The sequence below is a fragment of the Coptis chinensis genome, chromosome 6, assembly GCF_015680905.1.
Source record: "Coptis chinensis isolate HL-2020 chromosome 6, ASM1568090v1, whole genome shotgun sequence".
Lineage (NCBI taxonomy): Eukaryota > Viridiplantae > Streptophyta > Magnoliopsida > Ranunculales > Ranunculaceae > Coptis > Coptis chinensis.
In genome coordinates this window covers 91,968,226-91,986,574 of record NC_141461.1, presented here as the reverse complement: position 1 = coordinate 91,986,574, position 18,349 = coordinate 91,968,226, and the positions used below count along the sequence as shown (strand labels likewise).

Here is an 18,349-nt window from a genome sequence, read left to right as displayed (position 1 = left end):
GCATGGATTGTTGGGCTAGCTGAGTAGCTGATGAGGGGCTATATCGCTTAGTGGATGCAAACTATTTGAGTACAAATGGGAACCAACTATACCAACTTCTGTAGGACGTGCTAAAAAGGAACATCATCTTCGATTCCAATTTAACTTAAACCTGAAATATATCAGCCCGACATTTTGATATATCGGCAATAAAGTTGGAAAAATCAGAGTGCGAGATATCGATACCCCAAATGAAGAGATGCGTCGTAACACTTTGTTTTGTTGTCTTGTGAGGTTTTAAAAGCAGAGAGAGAGAGAGAGAGTTGAGTGAAAGCTAGAGGCAAAAGAAAGAGAAAATGAGAGAGAGAGGAAAAGCCGGAAAGCCATCGGTAGACGAGAGATACACACAATGGAAGTCACTTGTCCCCGTCCTCTACGACTGGCTCGCCAACCACAACCTCGTCTGGCCTTCCCTCTCTTGCCGGTACACCCCATTTCTCTCTCCTAGGGTTTTTTTCTCAACTAATAAACATGTGTTTTTTTTATGTTTTGTTTCAGGTGGGGTCCACAACTGGAGACAGCAACTTATAAGAACCGCCAGCGTCTTTACCTCTCTGAACAGGTAGTAGTGAGCCAACCAACTAACACGTTCTCATTTGTGCAGTAAAATTTACTTGTTAAAAAAAAATGGGCTTTTGCTGTGTCAGACTGATGGTAGTGTGCCGAACACACTTGTGATAGCGAATTGTGAAGTTGTGAAACCAAGGGTTGCAGCTGCTGAACACATATCTCAGGTCATAATAGTCAACATGTTTCAGCTTTTTGGCTTTTCACTTTCTAGTTTAATTTCGTTTTTAAATGCTTGCAGTTCAATGAGGAAGCACGTTCTCCGTTTGTTAAGAAGTTCAAAACAATCATTCATCCTGGAGAGGTATAATAGATTTGTTAATGTTATTATTGTATTGGAATATATCCGACTGGATTTGTTTCAGTAGGTCCTGTGTTTGATATTGTGACTGCTGTATCAAAAGTTTTTCTTTTGTTGAACTCACAAACAAAGAGTTGGAAAAGTAATAGAATTTTTGACTTCTGGGTCTTTTCTTTCACATGTCAAATGGTAAAGATAAAAACATATTAAACGACCCAATTTTTTTATTGATTTGTTGTGCTATTTATTTCTTCTTTAGGAGATTATGTTATATGGTATGGTTCGAGAGGATGGTAGAAAACTCTATGTATGCCATCAATTTTTAGCACAATATATGTGGTTATTTTTCTATTATCAAGGGTCAAAACTTTATTTTCATTGGGATCTGCAAGGGACTTGTATGTTGTTTTGCACATTTTATTTTTATGTACGGGATAAGGGAATAAAGTAGCAACAATCTAAGATTTAAATTCTAGTAGATCTATTCTTAGTTTGCACATTCTGTTTTTGTTTTTTGTTCTATTTTATATTCCCAATATATTCTTCTACAACAGGTTGTCTAGATTGTTGATCTTGTTTTTATTTCTTTATGAAGGTTCAAGATGCGTAACTTTGTTATTATTTAGATCCTTGAGAAATGCCTCACTCAATCTGTATTCTGTTATGCAGGTCAATAGAATCAGGGAATTGCCACAAAACAGCAAGATAGTTGCCACTCATACAGACAGTCCTGATGTAAGCACTCTCTTCAGTTTACTATCATTGTCATTTTTTGGTTAGAATTTTTTGCCTATTGGTTTAGATTATGCTTATTTCTCAAGTTTTATTGTTCTGTTAAAAAATAAATTTTAATTTCACATAGACTAATATGGCTTAGGCTTGTGGATGTCTTAAATAGGTACTTATTTGGGACGTTGAAAGCCAACCTAATCGTCACGCTGTCTTAGGAGCTGCGGATTCGCGTCCAGATTTGGTCGGTTAATGTTATTATTCATCTTGTTTATGGTTATAATTTGGCCCTCATATTAAATCTAGTTCTGATTTGTGGTTTGAACATATCTTTCAATATTTTAGGACTTAACAATTTCTTGCTCTCAAATCTCATCCTCTTGCAGATCTTAACTGGGCATCAAGATAATGCTGAATTCGCACTTGCAATGTGCCCAACTGAACCTTTTGTGCTCTCTGGAGGTAGAGAGTTTCCTTTTAAGTTTTGTTCTTCACTTATGTTTCTGCCTGATCTTTGTAAAGGAGATACTTTCTATTATTCATAAAGTAATAAGTAATAACCGTTTGCTTATCCTTAAGGACCTGTTGACATGTGTGCATTAAAGTTGGTATAAGCATGTATGGTATTTCAAACGGCTAATGCATATGGGTACTTCCTCCAATATCACTCATGTAAACAAATTTTCTGAACATGGTAGTGTGCGCACAACACATGTATGACATAGTTTTCACAGTGTTTTCCATTGGTTTCATAGACACCACTCAAACATCAGCATCTACCAAAACCAAAATGGGTGTTCTGGTTGTGCAGGATCCACTGGATAAAATAATAATAATAATAATAGGTAGTTTACTGGATATAATTTCTTTACATATATAGACGTTAAAGTGTTAGAGCTGCAGTTTCATCGTCCTTTGGCCTAGTGTAGATATACAGATCCGAGCATTTTGTTTACTTCCTTTGGCCATCAATCTTACCAAAATACTCTTATGGCAGGAAAGGACAAGTCAGTTGTTTTGTGGAGTATACATGATCATATATCTGCTTCGGCAACAGATTCAGGGTCCGCAAAGTCTCCAGGTTCTGGGACTTCGAAGTCTGGTGGTGATAAGGCGGGAGACAGCCTTTCTGTTGGACCTCGTGGTATCTACCAAGGGCATGATGATACAGTTGAAGATGTGCAGTTCTGTCCTTCAAGGTGACTGGTGTGACTTTGTTAAAGTGTTAAACATATATATTTTATGGTTGCTCCATTTTATTGTACTGTGGTGTTATATAAGACACCTGCATTCATGTTGGACTCCCTTTAAAACTAGTAGCATTCTCTCTTATTTTATTGTAGAAAAAAGTCATTCCATTTCTCATGGGTAAGTGGTTGTGAGTTGTGATATCTGGAAGAGAACGGAGATTCATTTTTGTATATTCTATATATATTTTTTCTTTTAAAATATATATATTAAAATAAAAACGTGTTTCTGATGTTCTTTGTCTCTCTCTCATATTATCTATCCAAAGCAAAATGTTTGTCATTTTCTTCTTTTGCTAGCTAACCAATTTCCTTCTCTTATTTTCTGTAGTGCACAGGAATTTTGTAGCGTGGGTGATGATTCCTGCCTTATTTTATGGGATGCTCGAGCTGGCACTACACCGGCCGTCAAGGTTACTTCTTCAATAATTTTTCATTTGTTTAATGCAAAGTTAAATGGACACGCCATATTTATGACATGGGCACACGTTTTATGTGATATACCTGAATTTTTTATATTTTGCCGTGTCAGGCACCATATCCCTGTCAGTTATGGACACACGTATTCTAAGTCACATTGAGACGGATACACATGTCGGTGTCTGACATGGGACCTATATGAAGTTGGACACCGGGACACAACTAACTAAAAAAGAAAAATATTACTTTTCTTTAGCTACACAACTTCTTCTTGGGCTCAAGACTTTACGGAGCGGCTCCTTACAAATAAATAATTATGAAAGTGGCATACCATGGAGTTGTAACTATGTTAATAGATTATTTCCTTAGTCTTTTACTATGTAACATGAACACTCCATATTTTGAAAATAATCCGTGTCGGATACATATTGTATGTGATATACCTCAATTTTTGAAAATTCCTCGTGTCAGACTCTTCGTAGCCGTGTCGGAGACGGACACACCTCTCTGTGTCAATGTAACTTAGGTCTTTTAGGTTATAGAAGAAACCCTAATTTGAAATGTGTGCACAATGTGTTCGTGTGCCCAATCCGACACGAGTGCCCGTATGTGTGTCCGACACGAATTTTTTAAGAATATGAAGTGTTTTGTTAAGAATATGAAGTGTCCATGTTACTTAGCTTAGGTTTGATTGATAGGATGCTAGTGGTAGCACTATAGTTATCAAAATTACACCCTTTCTCTTTCTATCTTAGGAGCACTATATATTGGTTTTTTGATAAATTGGCATCTTATTCATATGAGAAGAAAGTAAGGAAAAAGTGAGTAAGAAACTCACCAATACAAGGAGGTGTTGAAGAAAAAAGAAACATAACAGTGAAAAAAAACTAGCTAAGTTACACCTGGAACAACATATCCCCACTCTAACATCAAGTTCCCAAAACAGTAGCCCCTTCTCTCCGAAAGCATCAATGTCCAAAGCCACAAGTTCGCTTTAATGTTACGAATTGTGGCTTCAATGGAAACTGGCTTGTTGTTAAAGATGGCATCGTTCCTTGTTTTCCAGATACACCACCGCATGGCATAAGGGACTAAAGGCCAAATGCAATTCCCATAGGCCGTATTTTAAGTTGATGTAGTTGGAGTTGAATTGTTTCAACCTGGGTTGTTTATGTCGAGGTAAAGTGACATCGAAAAAAATTAGATGCCCCTTAACAAAGTTATTAAAACTGAAGCATCATATGCTGTATCATTTAGTTGTCTATAACGGATATATAGACCTTGTTTTTAATTTGGGTTTTTTCTTTCATACATATGCCATAATTATCATAAAAAATGGCATAATATCCTATTGGACGCCTCTAATACTAATCAGCTTCCTGCATTGTGTCGTAGTCTCTTCTATCATGATTGGGCAATCATCAATGTTGAATTTTCTTTGAGTTTCATGTACGAGATACTTGTAATTGACGTTCTGGAGGTTTGTGTGTGTGGGCAGGTTGAGAAGGCTCATAATGCTGATCTTCACTGTGTTGATTGGAACCCCCATGATGAACACCTTATTTTAACTGGGTACGTGTTTGTATTTTGTTATTATTTGCAATGGAATTTTTATTTCAATTATATTGTAATAAACTTGTTTTTGCTTCAATGTGTTTCTTCTTCTATATTTATCATCTATGAATGAAACTCTTACTTCAGGTCAGCTGATAATTCAGTGCGCATGTTTGACCGCCGAAACCTCACTTCGGTGGAGTTGGATCTCCTGTTTTTAAATTTGAAGGTCACAAAGCTGCTGTTCTTTGTGTACAGGCACGAGATTACTTTCTGGCCTCCTATCCAATGTGTTTTGGTATTTGCTTGGATTTATTTCTGTTTTTAGTATTTTACTCACAGCCCATTCATTTTCCAGTGGTCCCCAGATGTGGCAACAGTCTTTGGTAGTGCTGCAGATGATGGTCTTTTAAACGTCTGGGATTATGATAAAGTATGGAGATTTATCTATGTGATCAGTATCAGTATTACATTAACATATGTTTCTCCTTCTAAAAGTTAGTGCATGCATTTCTTAATGTCTTCCAGATTGGTAAAAAGAAAGATCGTGTTGGAACAAGGATGCCAAATTCACCTCCGGGCTTATTTTTCCAACATGGTGGCCATAGGTACAAAAGAACATTCTTATTTATGTCTTCTTGTGGTTCTATTAGTATGTTGCCGATTAATAGTATGATGCACTTTCTCGCTTGCTTTCGTCCTATACTCATTCTTAGAAATTATAGTTATACTTTTTGAAAAACTAAATCAAAACAAAAAAAATATATTGCAAGGTTGTTTCCATTTTCTCCCAAAACTTTTATGTAAGCAAACATTACGCGATTATGGAAAAAAAATGGGAATGCTCTCAGTTCCACTTAAATTTAAGCGTGTATTTATTTATTTTTTCGTTTGTACGTACATTTAATTTTTTGTTGTTTATTAGTTTACACCAAGATGTTATTAGATGTATTAGGCAAGAATGGGATGCTCGAAAGAACCTACTTTTCAGCATAACTTAAGAAAATTTATGTCCTTGGTCAGAGTTGTAGCTTTAAATCTGGAGAGGCTGTAAAGTCTTAGTTTTTATTTTTTTGAACTATCCTTTAGTTATTTTTATTCTCTTAAACCTTTTTTGTTATATTGATAAATAAGTTGGTAAAATGTTATTTATATGAGGGGAGCTCACAAATATATTCTAGAAGAGGTTGAAAGGCATGGAAAGCAGAATAGACAGACCGAATTGGAACTAGTATAGAATGCAATGCTAGAATTTTGGCCCCTACTACAATTTTGGAAGGGCACCACCCCCTACTACAATTTGAGACTTGTTGGATTGAAGTCTCAGATTCCCCATCATATAGAAAAAATTTGATGCTCACTTACATTTCTATTAGTACCTTATTGGGTCTGGAGAGTCTCCTGCTTCATTTTAACCATGAAGCACATCAAAATGATTGTGTATGGCTTTGGAAGAGTAAATGCATGGAACAAATGGAACTATTAGTAGGATAGTAGCTGAAACGTTCATCTTGATACAAGTTCAACACGAAGACTACCCTGAATACTGTGAGATATAATACTTTTTTCGATTTAGCGTGATAGATGGATTGTGTTGGTATTGACTTGTGGGATATATATCTTTTTGAGTTGTTAGATTTATATCGAATTTTATCTTTGGATGTATCTATACAGGGATAAAGTTGTTGACTTCCACTGGAATGCTGCTGATCCGTGGACTATTGTTAGTGTCTCTGATGATTGTGAAAGTACTGGTGGAGGTGGAACTTTACAGGTACAAAAAACCAACTTTCTAGTTCTTGTTTTCATTGCTGCTACTAAGGGGATACTAAATAGATTGCCAAAGAAGTTTATAGTGAAATGGGGTATATGTCCTAGATTAGGTTCCCTGTTATATATAAAAGGAGTATAAATCAACATTTAAATAGGTCTTTAAAAGTTCTTGATCCCTTGTCCTGTGCAACAAATTCAATATGAAATGAATAGACAAATCAAGAATAAATTGGACTTTCTCGGGTTGTGTTGTTGCTAACATGTGGAATTCCTGTAGTGTGGCATTTTTTTATTTTTTTCTTCTAGCGGGCTGGGCGGTAGTTGGGGCTTGAGAGTCTGTGGATCCAGCTGGGATCTTCCTGGACCGTAGGCTTTTATGATGTATCCGTGGACCATATATGAGTTTGTCTATTTAGTGCTGCTGGAAATAATATATTTGCAGACATTCATTTAAGTCATGCCATAGTGGGGCCTAGTTTAGTGATGCCCTGGTTGCCATATTATCCTTTTTCTTATCATGCCTTTCTACGGATGGTGCTCAGTTTGTATCTCAGGCTGGTGAGATGTCTTTACGATCTGGTTTGTCCCTGGAGATGACATGGACAGGGATATTCCGATATGTTGGCATTATTGATATGAATGAGATACTGATATTTACAGTGTGTATAAACCATTTTTCTTTTTCTTTTTTCTTTTTTTTTGAAATTTAGCCTCAACCATGGATATATCTGCCACTCTGTCCATATGTTGGGAGATTTTTATTGGAATTTTGGGGTTCAGTATGTTTGCCAGTGTTATCACTTATCATGGCGAGCACTGTAGGGTAATATGGTGTGGCGCTATGAAATCACAATTCGCCTTGGAAATATGGCAGAGAGACTGGTGAACTAGTTGCCTTTGACCTATGGTGCATGGTGCACACCTTAGTTTGTGAGGCCATTTTTCATATACACAGTAGTGTGAGGAAATCAATGAATAGGTGGGAAAATGCAAGAAGAAATGGAGAAAGAAAATAAGGCATGCTATGGTGTTTCCTGATGATACTTTTTTCTTTGGAGTGATGTTTATGCTGCTAGTGGAGTTGGTGAACCCTGAATTATAGCTGGAAGAACAAGATCTTCTGCTAGGAAAAATTGAATAAACACTTACGCTCAAATGCTCTCAGCTTCTACATCTTTTATGCTTGTCGATGAGCATATTGATGACATTGGAAGATTTGAAGATGGGGAAACCAATTTGGAACAAGAAATCCCTCTTGGAGATGATAAAGGGGATAATAACAATAAACAAGTGGATGGAGTCGTGATACCGATGCTGATGATTATTATTATTAGTGCTGAGGGAATTCATTCGTTTGTTTTTGGATATTCGTTTTGTTTGATTTTGGAATTTCGGTACTTTAAGTGAACAGTTTTTAGAAATATTTCTGCGCCAGACTAGGGTGTAGGCCATTATCACGCCTTCTGGCGATAGCGGACTTTGTGCCTTGAGTGCGACATTGCTGTGACAACACTCAGATGACATGGACATTTTAGGGGTTTGACATGTACTGCTTGATTTTGTTTTGGCTTTAGATCACATTGGGTGTTCAGATCAGCTGAATTTTGTTTTAGGGTACTGCTTTTGACATTTCATGATTTTTTTTTTTTTTTTTGGATAGAATCTCTGCTAATTTGTTGTGAGAAGAGGGTCATAAAACAACTAGGCTACTTGGCTAGCACATGCATGACCTCATTATCGAAGTTATGATACACCTTGAGCTGACATCAGTGACGATGAATCCTTCATAACTTACTCCACACATGTTTCTATAATCTGAAATTTTGTTATCTAATGTGGCCGTCATGTAATCACTGTTCGTCTCCCTGGGCATTCGTATAGTAGTTATAGATGTTTACACATGGTGATCCCTAGACATACATCATTTTTTGGAACTCTATTACATCCTTGGCATCATAAGTATGCAAGCGTAAACCTGACTGTTTTGTGTATTGTCCAAATGTTGATTACCATATCTACTTATAATACTATAATACCTGATTACACTGTATGTTTCTGTGAGGAACAGATATGGCGTATGAGTGATTTGATATATAGGCCTGAGGAGGAGGTTTTGGCTGAGCTGGAAAACTTCAAATCACATATACTTACATGTTCATCCAAGTCGTGAACTGTTACCCTCGCCATTGATTTCTTGGCTTAATGTTCGAATTAGCTACTTTTCTGACGACTGTGAGAAATCTTATATATCCTTGAGTAGATTATCTTGTGGATAGATGATGATCATGTTTACTTCACATAATTAGCGTATGCAAAGGATGCTTCTCAGCCGTGTTTTTTCTAACATGTAACTACTTCGGATGTTCAAGTAGGAGGATATAAACATGTAGTTGATTATCTGTTTCTAGTTGATTGTTCTTAGTTTATACAGTATGTCACTATTTCATTTGGTTAAAATTTCTCTCCGACAACTGTATTTGTCGTTTGTTTTAGACCATATTGTTCTTATGTACAAGATCATCTGCTTTGTCAATTGTCGTTTTTCCCATTCCATAGAAGATGTGCGATGCATGAGCATGGATTATTAATTAATTAGTAATTTCTATTTTATTTGGTTTCCTAATTCAATTAGGAATAGGACTTAGGATAGTTTTCTATTTGGTTTCCAATTAGGTTTAGTAGTTGTTTTCTTATATAAAGACATCTAGGCTTTTATTGTTAGATGATTATTATTGATTATTAATTCTTTGTGAATTGTTCTTCATGTTTGAAGGTTTAAACCCTAGATTTAGGTGTTTGTTTTATTAAATTTTATTGATGTTCATCTATTGTTGAAGCTTCTGCCAACAAGATACATCAAATTTGGTATCAAGAGCCAATTGATTTTTGGGAATTTTTTTTTAAAGGAAACAATGTTTCTGAAAAAATCTTCAATTTTTTGGTTAATTCATCATGGAGAGTCTTGTTTCACCACGCCAACACTATTCGAAGGACTTTGCCGGAGAAAAAAATCTTCAAGTTTTTTTTGGTTAATTGTCATTTCATATCGTTAGAAGAAAGTAGAAAGAAGGGTCATTTTCCTCTTACAAATTGATGTATGATCATCAAAATTTTCATGGATCATGGAAAAAAGGACTTTTTGCCGATCACAATTATGGGAGAACTCAAACGATATGGATTGAAAGCGAAAGCGCAAGTGCCAACACCTTTTTTTACTCCTTTAAGAAGGTATGAATATTTTTCCCCTCTTTCATCACCGGTTGTTAGTTTGCGACGAAAATTCAAGTCAAAAAAGGGATGCGAATTTTCCTCTTACAAATTGATGTATGATTCCGATTCCGACCACACAAAGAGAGATGGTGTTTCCCTTCTTAAAAATTGTCACTACCACCACCATGGAAAAAAGTCACTTTTTTTTTAGCCCCTACAAAGCAATTCAATGTCTCGAACCTTCTGCGTTTTCAACAAGAGACCAACAAGGCAAATTATCTCAAACAAGAAAACACTATGAAGATGCGTTGATGATCTTGCATGGGAACATCCTAGTAGTTTTTATTTTATTTGGTTTCTAATTATGAATAGGACTTAAGATAGGCATTGTTAGATGGTTATTATTGATTATTAATTCTTTATGAATTGTTCTTCATGTTTGAAGGTTTAAATCTTAGATTTAGGTGTTTGTTTTATTAAATTTTATTGATGTTCATCCATTGTTGAAATTTCTGCCAACAAGATACATTACATGTTCTTTTGTATGCTAATCAATTAATCATGCTAATTTGATTGTATTGTACTTGAAGAGATTTGTCTCAATTAATCATGCTAATTTGATTGTCTTGTACCTGAAGAGATTTGTCTGGCAAGTAGTGTTAGGAACATATTGGGGCAAAAAATGTTTAGATAACTCTATAAAATACGATTATTTGTCATTTAAAAAAATGAAAAGAAAAATGAATGTCACTAAATCACAAGGATCAGATACAGAAAATTCATGCCACCTGAATTATAATAAGTCTTCATTTTTTTATAGTAGAATTATAATGGTATAAACCTGAAAAAAAGAATATGAAGTGTGTAATGGTGTAATGGTGTGAAGAAAAACAAAATCTTAATTTGAACCATATGAACAGTCGTTTCTTCGAAGAAAATCTTCCACGTTTTGGAGACCAGACTATTGACAGTGTCCCTTTGCCTTTTCGGTTAGTGTCCTGGTTGGAGATAAATAGGAATACTACGAAGTTGACCATGAGCACGACCAAGACCCAGTAAAAGTAGGCAAGGTGGCCTTTGTTCAGGTTATCAGGTATCCAGGCAACCTGACCGTTCCTTGTGGTAATATTTGTGGGGATGCTGACCGTTCCTTGTGGTAATATTTGTGGGGATGCTGACGAGAGCAGAGCTCAGATAGCTATTGTAGAATTTAGCAGGTAACTCCCATTTATAGACCCACGAGGGTATTATGAAACTCTTATTGGTACCCAAGTCTACTCCAAAATTTGCTGCTTTTATCAGTAGTAAAATTAACCTCTCTCCAGGTACTAGTGTTAGTACAAAGAGCGATAGGTTATGTGATGTCTCTTTGGGCGCTATGAAGTATGCCCTAGTGCAGCTGTTGTGAATGAGAGACAAGCAAACAAATTACGTAGGGAAACTGGCGCTTCCTCATAGAAGAACCCAGACTGACCCAGTAGTGTAAATGCTTCTGCACTCCCAATGAGGACGTATTGTGGTATTTGCCAGAGGATTGTCATGGGGACATTGGTGAAATCAGTTATGCCTTTTCACAAAGTGAAGACGTACAACTTCCAGGATACCAGCAGCTAAAATAGCAAAGATGGAGATGAAAAGTCCAATACCCATTCTTCTAAGATTAGAGATAACTGGGAAAACTGTAACATTGTCTATGACGTGGATCCAGATGGTAATGCTTATGATCTCGAAAAAGGAAAAAGATGCTGATGGGATCTTGAAGCTTTTGCCCAAGTAGGGATCCATTGTATTCCCCTGCAGTACAAACGTAGTGTTTATCTGGCTAACATCATCGCAAAAACGACCACGACCATGACCATGGACGCCCAAATAAGGAGCAATCTTACTATGGGCTTCATCTCCCCGTATTGAGTGACGATGCAGAGTCTCCATCGACTCGAAGGAACCTTGTCTCCTTCCAACTGAGTGCTGACAGCAGCCACGTCAAAGGAAGTCGAGCCTTTTGTACGAATTTACGATTGAGCTTGCAACTTCCTTGAAGAACAGCCTCTCCTCCTTCTGTGGTCTCATGAAGGAGCGGAGCTCTAACCTGCAAATCCTCGAGAGAAACTACAGAAACCTTCAAGATTCTGAAGGAGAAATTGCCACTTGGCTTTCGGAGTCGATACAATGGCTATTGCTATGGCAGCAATACCAAAGCTTAACGCCCAACCAACATTGATCTGTATCCAAAGCAACACTGAGGCAGCAATAAGAGCAGCAACATCATATAAAGAGTTGTACCCATTCCAATACGATTATACGAATCCTTCTTTTTGAATTCAGCGTATCATCAAACTGGTCCTTACCAAAGTCTGGGATGCAATCCGAAGTTCCTCCAATTCCGATAGCAATAAGGTGAAGTGCAAGAAAGCATAAGCCCATGTCGTCAAAAGATTGTTTTAGTACATGCAGATATGCTGAATAGGTTAACAATGACATCCCAAGAAAATATATGACTACGGAAATCGCAATGACTGAATATCTTCCCAAGTAAAACTCGGCAACATCGCCTCCAATTAATGTTGCCAAATAGCAGGTTCCAGTCCAATTCAAGACATACTTAGCAGCGGTTGCGTTTCCTTGGTTGAATTGAGTCTGAAGGTAGTTCACCAAACGTGTATGAATTACAAAGAATGCAAGCCTTTCACAGAGATGGCTCCCAAGGATGAAAGGGTAAGCTTTCCAAGTTCCAGTTTCCTCCTTGTCAGGAGGTTCTTTATGATAGTTTCTTGTTCCATCTTCCGTATAAACGTCGATATCTGCTATGATGTTTTTCTCATAGGGCAGATGGTATTGCTTCATTGCTTGTACTAACCCGTGCAGTAACTGAAGGCAGATAGCTAGCTAGATAGATAGAACTCATACGAGTGGACAACTAATTGAGAACTTGGAATTCGTAGTCGCAGAGAATAGAAACCTTTGGTGACTGTGGAATAAATAGGAAAGAATCCAACTTCGTCTCGTCCCTAGTTCAGTAGTTCATTGTCTTGTAGGAATAGGCTTCCGGAAATGTCTTGATATTAGGAGAATATTTTCAATAAATTATTTAGAAACCCTAATGAAGATGCTAGCTATATAAGGGGATCTTCAATAGGGGGTGTAAACCGTATAGAGTGTAAAGTTTACACTTCAAGTGTCAAAAAACTCTTTCCAATGTGGTGGTATACCGTAACTAATATACTATTAGTCGATAGAGGAGGTGGGGAATTCCCCATCTCGTTATTAGTTGATAAATAGCTCAGGTGACAATTTAACTAATATCCGAACAAAAAAAAATTCAGGCATCACTTTAAGTCACGTCTCTTTCTAGTTCTAAAGTAATAAATTGTACTTTTTTTCCGAGTTTAGAATTCAATTTTGTTTACACCTTTCCATTAGAGACTAAAGAGTATAGATATTTATAGGCTATACAATAGTATATTGAATGCAATTGGAGTTGTAAAATCCTAATAGCACCTATATAGAGTCTATGTGGAGGTGTAATTTTACACCCCCTATTTGAAATGTCCTAACCACATGTACACGAGAATAAAATTGTTTACTCTTAAAATAGCGCCAAATTTATACTTTGGCCAATTATCTACATTGATCTACACACGAAATTTTGCTAATTTTTTGGAGCATTGCCATACTACTACTTAATTATTACTATAATTTATTAAAATGGACGACCGTGGAAACTTACATAAGGTGGCTAAGGACACACCAAGTTTCACCATGATCATGAAAATTTGTAATGAATAGAGAATTTGGCATTTTCTCCCTCATAGATTCCAAAACAAATGGTTCGAGAAAATCCCAACAGTACCCCAAAAAACAAAATTTGTGGGGTTTCAAGTGAAAGATACTAAACGACGTGGTGGTACGGACGCACAACGCACTATGGATGCTGGTGATTCGTGGAATGTGCGAAAGAGATAAAACGTATCGAACCAGCGGGTCGTAACATGTGACTGGAGGTCTTCTGCGTCAGTTGTCGCTTCAAAAGTAAAAACGGGCACAGGTCTATGGGGATGTTTGACAGAACTAGTACAAAGTACACCCACACCATCACAGCTAACTCGTGCTGCGTCGTTTTCTGCTTCTTTATCACCCATCTCAAATGGAATATTTTGAATTTCAGACTTTTACAGATCTGCTCTACCCTTTCTTTGCAAAGACAATTGTGTCCCATTTTTCTTCTTTTCAAAACTGCCCAAGTCTGAGTCTACCACACTGTGATTTACTGATTGGTCCGTACCAGGACTCAAGTTTTATTAACTCAAATTTGACTCATTTTTTAGACCCTTAATTGAAACCATTTTAACGGTTCTAAATAAACAGATGAAACAAAATAATGTTCCATTTTACATTTTCAACATCTTATTTCATTTTTTTTTTCTTTATTTTTTTCCCTTTTGCACCCTTCTTCTTCTACAATCTCTCAAGAGAGGTGCGACAGATTTCTAATGGCTTTGTGAATATTGGTTCCTTGATTGAAGATTACCTTGTTGCATATGTATGAGTTATAATTGGAATTTGTTAAATAGGATGCCAAGGATTTGCAGGCTAGATTGCCCTTCAACTATTGAAGGGAAATTCGTTAATCATATTTTCATACCGTGGGAAACTAAATAAATACTAGAAAGTAGGCATGTGCATACGCATCGGCTCTTTTGAAAACTGACTTAACAATCATAATTATACATATAGAAATTTTTTAACAAATTGTGATTTCTGTTTTCGTTGCTAATCCGTTTTCATTTCCTAACAAATTATTTTAATTAAGTTTTAAAAATCTATTTTTTAATCGGGAGAGGGATCGTGTGTTAACAGTTTACTTAATTTAGAAGTGTGATCCCCATTTTAATAGGAATATGATTTCCATTTTAATTAGATATACTATATATATATATATATATATATATTTTAATAGGAGAAGAATTCTTGTTTTAATAAAAGAATGATTCCCATTTTAATTAGAAGTGTTTTTTTTACAATAGGAGAAAAATTCATGTTTTAATATTAGATGACGTAGAATTTTAATAGAACTCGAAAAATATCCTTTCTGCGAGCGTTAATATTAAGACTAGAATATAAACTTGTGCATACGCACCGACTCTTTAAAAACTTGCTCAATAATCATAATTATATATATAGAAATTTTCTAACAAATCGTGATTCATGTTTTCGTCGCTAACCTATTTTAATTTTCTAACAAATTGTTTTAATCAAGTCTTAAAAATCCGTTTTAATTTCTCAACAAATTGTTTTAATTAAGTTTTAAAAACTCATTTTAATTTAAAAGTGCGATTCTCATTTTTAATAAGAGAAGGATTCTCGTTTTAATTAGAAATGCTAGATTTTTCCTTTTTAATAGGACTATGCTTTAAGTAGAAGTGCTAGAATTTCTCTTTTCAATAGGAAAGAAATTTCTGTTTTAATAGGAGTTGATGACATGGAATTTTAAGAGAGGTAGAAAAATACCCCTTGTGCTTTAATATTAACTAGAAAGTAGGCTCGTGCATACGTACCAACTCTTTAGAAAACTTGCTCAGCAATCATAACTATACATATAGAAATTTTCTAACAAATTATGATTCCTATTTTCGTTGCTATCCAATTTTAATTTTTTTAACAAATTTTTTAATTAAGTTTTAAAAACCTATTTTTTAATTGGGAGAGGGATCCCATTTTAATAGTTGACTTAATTTAGAAGTGTGATTCCCATTTTAATTAGATATGCTAGATTTTTCATTTTCAATAGGGGAAAAATTCCAGTTTTAATAGGAGAATGATTCCCGTTTTAATTAGAAGTGCTAGATTTTTTTTTTTTTTTTTTTTTTTTTTTTTTTTTTTTTTTTTTTTTTTTTCTAATAAAGGAGGAATTTATGTTTTAATAGGAGATGATGATGTGGAATTTTAATAGAACTAAAAAAATACGCTTTGTGAGAGAAAGTATGCCCATGCATACGCACCACATCTTTGAAAACTTGCTCAATAATCATTACTATACATATAGAAATTTTCTAGCAAATCATTTTAATTGGGGAAAGGCATCCCCATTTTAGTTACTAACCCGCTTTAATTTTCTAACAACTCTTTTTAATTATGCTTTAAAAACCCGTTTTAGTTTGGGAGGAATCCTGTTATAAAAGTTGATTTAATTTAGAAGTATGATTTCCGTTTTAATTAGAAGTGATAGAATTTTATTTTTTAATTGAATGGAGAAATTCCCGTTTTGATAGGAGTTTTGAAAGGAATAATAAATTCCCGTGTTAAGTTAGTTTTCTAAAAGCAAAAGAAATTCATGTTTAAGTTGGTTTTTCAAGTTGGTGACGTGGAATTCTAAAGAAGCTCGAAAAATACTTGTATGAGTTTTAATATTAAAATAGACATGTGCATTCGCACCGACTCTTTTAAAAGTTTGCTCAACAATCATAACTATACATATAGAAATTTTCTAACAAATCGTGATTTTTGTTTTCGTCACTATCCCGTTTTAATTCCGTAACAAATTGTTTTAATCAGGTCTTAAAAACCCATTTTAATTTATCAACAAATTGTTTTAATTAAATTTTAAAAACCATTTTTTTTTAATTGAGGGAGGGATCCCGTTTTAATTTAGAAGTGTGATGCCATTTTTAATAGGAGGATAATTCCCGTTTTAATTAAAAGTGTTAGATTTTTACTTTTCAATATGGGAGGAATTCCCATTATAATTGGAAAATGATTCTCATTTTAGTTAGAAGTGAATTTCTCCTTTCAATAGGAGATGAATTCCCGTTTTAATAGGAGTTGATGACATGAAATATTAAGAGAGCTAGAAAAATACCCCTTGTAGGAGCTTTAATATTAATATTAGTTTGTAGGCCCGTCCGTGCATACGCTCCGACTCTTTTAAAACTTGCTCAAGAATATATACAAATATCATGACAATTGTTTGAATTGGGAAAAAATGATCTCGTTTTAGTTGAAACCCTATTTTTTAACAATAAATTTATAACAATTGTTTTAATTGAGCTTTAAAAACCCGTTTTTTAATTAGGAGAGGGATACCATTTTAATAGTTGGCTTAATTTAAATTTAAAAGTGTGATTCCCGTTTTCATAGGAGAAGGATTATCATTTTAATTAGATATGTTAGATTTCTCATTTTTCAACAGTGTGTGGACCCATATAAATGGTCCACATGGCTTTACCTGATCCTCCTAATTTGTGGCCTCGTTGGATCGACTTGTGTAGTGAGACATCCAACTCGATGGAATGCTCAGCAGCACAATGCCTCTATGGACCAACTGGGCATGATCTCTGGACATGACACCCAGACTGGACCCTTCATATCTGCAGGCCTAGCCCTGGTTCGTAGCCAGGGCATAGCATGACATGTGGGCCAAGCCTTACTATAAGCTCGTAATCAGCTGAAAACAAGGCCCAGCCGGATCTCATAGAATCTGGAGATTTTGACTCTATCCAATGTAACTGCAAACTAGGGATAGATTTTGACTCTATCCAATATGTAACTGAAACCAGCTCGAGGTAACTGAAGATTTGATCATAGTCCTGGAGGTTCAGATTCCTCAGAATCCGGATACAATGGTTCGAGGAACACTCGCCGGGGGACTAATGGAGGTTATCAGAGAGCTGGAGATAGAAGAGGTAGGCAACAGGTGGCCAGAAACCACAAAACCAGAGCCTCCATAATTATGTGGGTGGTTATGCTCGAACTAGAGAGCTAAACCCACGCAAGGCTGAAGCAAATTTCAGGCAATATAAGCAAGACTCTGTTGAGCTAAGCTGGAGCCTTGAAAGGAGAAACCGTACCCACAGAGTCGGCACGAACAATGTCGCTCTGCAAGAAAATAGTGACAACTTGAATGAGCAGCAAGTCTAAGAACTCATTAGAAATGTCATGGATTCCAAAGCTACTCGGAAAGATAAGCGACATAAGCTGGCAATCAAAGGACCTGGAGAATCTCCTTTTATAAATAAAATCAGAGATTACATTTCCCCTGGTTCTTTCAAACAACCTTCAGTTCCAACCTACGATGATGTAGATGGTTGTCCAGATGAGCACTTGATGAAGTACAGATCGTCTATGGCTCTTTTTAACAACAATGATGCGTTGATGTGCATAATGTTCCAAGCTACTCTTAGCGGAGAAGCTTTGACATGGTTTAACGAGCTCCGTCCTCGTTCAATCCATACATTTCCGCAGCTCGCCAACAAATTTTCAAAACATTATCTCTACAACAGGAAGACCATAAAAGGTTCTGGAAAAAATTTCAACCTCCACATGGAGAAAGGAGAAAGTATTCGAGACCTTGTCAGAAAACTTAGGGTGCTGCTCAAAGAGGTCAACAATGTCCCAGATGACGTTGTTACGCAAGCTTTCAAAAATGCTCTTCCTTTTGATAAGTCTGGTATGTACAATTCACTAACTCTGAAGCCTCCAGAAACGGTTCAGGATTTGCTGGTGCGAGCAGAAA

The 18,349-nt window shown here is 35.8% G+C and overlaps 1 protein-coding gene and 1 pseudogene across 1 annotated transcript; one reads left to right on the top strand and one right to left on the bottom strand.

Moving 5' to 3' along the window:
• Positions 1–258: 258 nt before the first annotated feature.
• LOC147495420 (WD-40 repeat-containing protein MSI4-like) lies at positions 259–9,163 on the top strand. Its single transcript, XM_086564068.1, is given in 16 exon segments — positions 259–463; positions 538–601; positions 687–773; positions 848–910; positions 1,577–1,642; positions 1,806–1,880; positions 2,023–2,098; positions 2,634–2,835; positions 3,215–3,296; positions 4,802–4,875; positions 5,005–5,051; positions 5,054–5,115; positions 5,216–5,290; positions 5,386–5,465; positions 6,532–6,631; positions 8,699–9,163. Coding segments are annotated over 16 exon segments (1,383 nt in total). The 5' UTR covers positions 259–335; the 3' UTR covers positions 8,801–9,163.
• Positions 9,164–10,646: 1,483 nt separating this feature from the next.
• LOC147495419 (protein NRT1/ PTR FAMILY 8.1-like) lies at positions 10,647–12,780 on the bottom strand (annotated as a pseudogene).
• Positions 12,781–18,349: the final 5,569 nt, after the last annotated feature.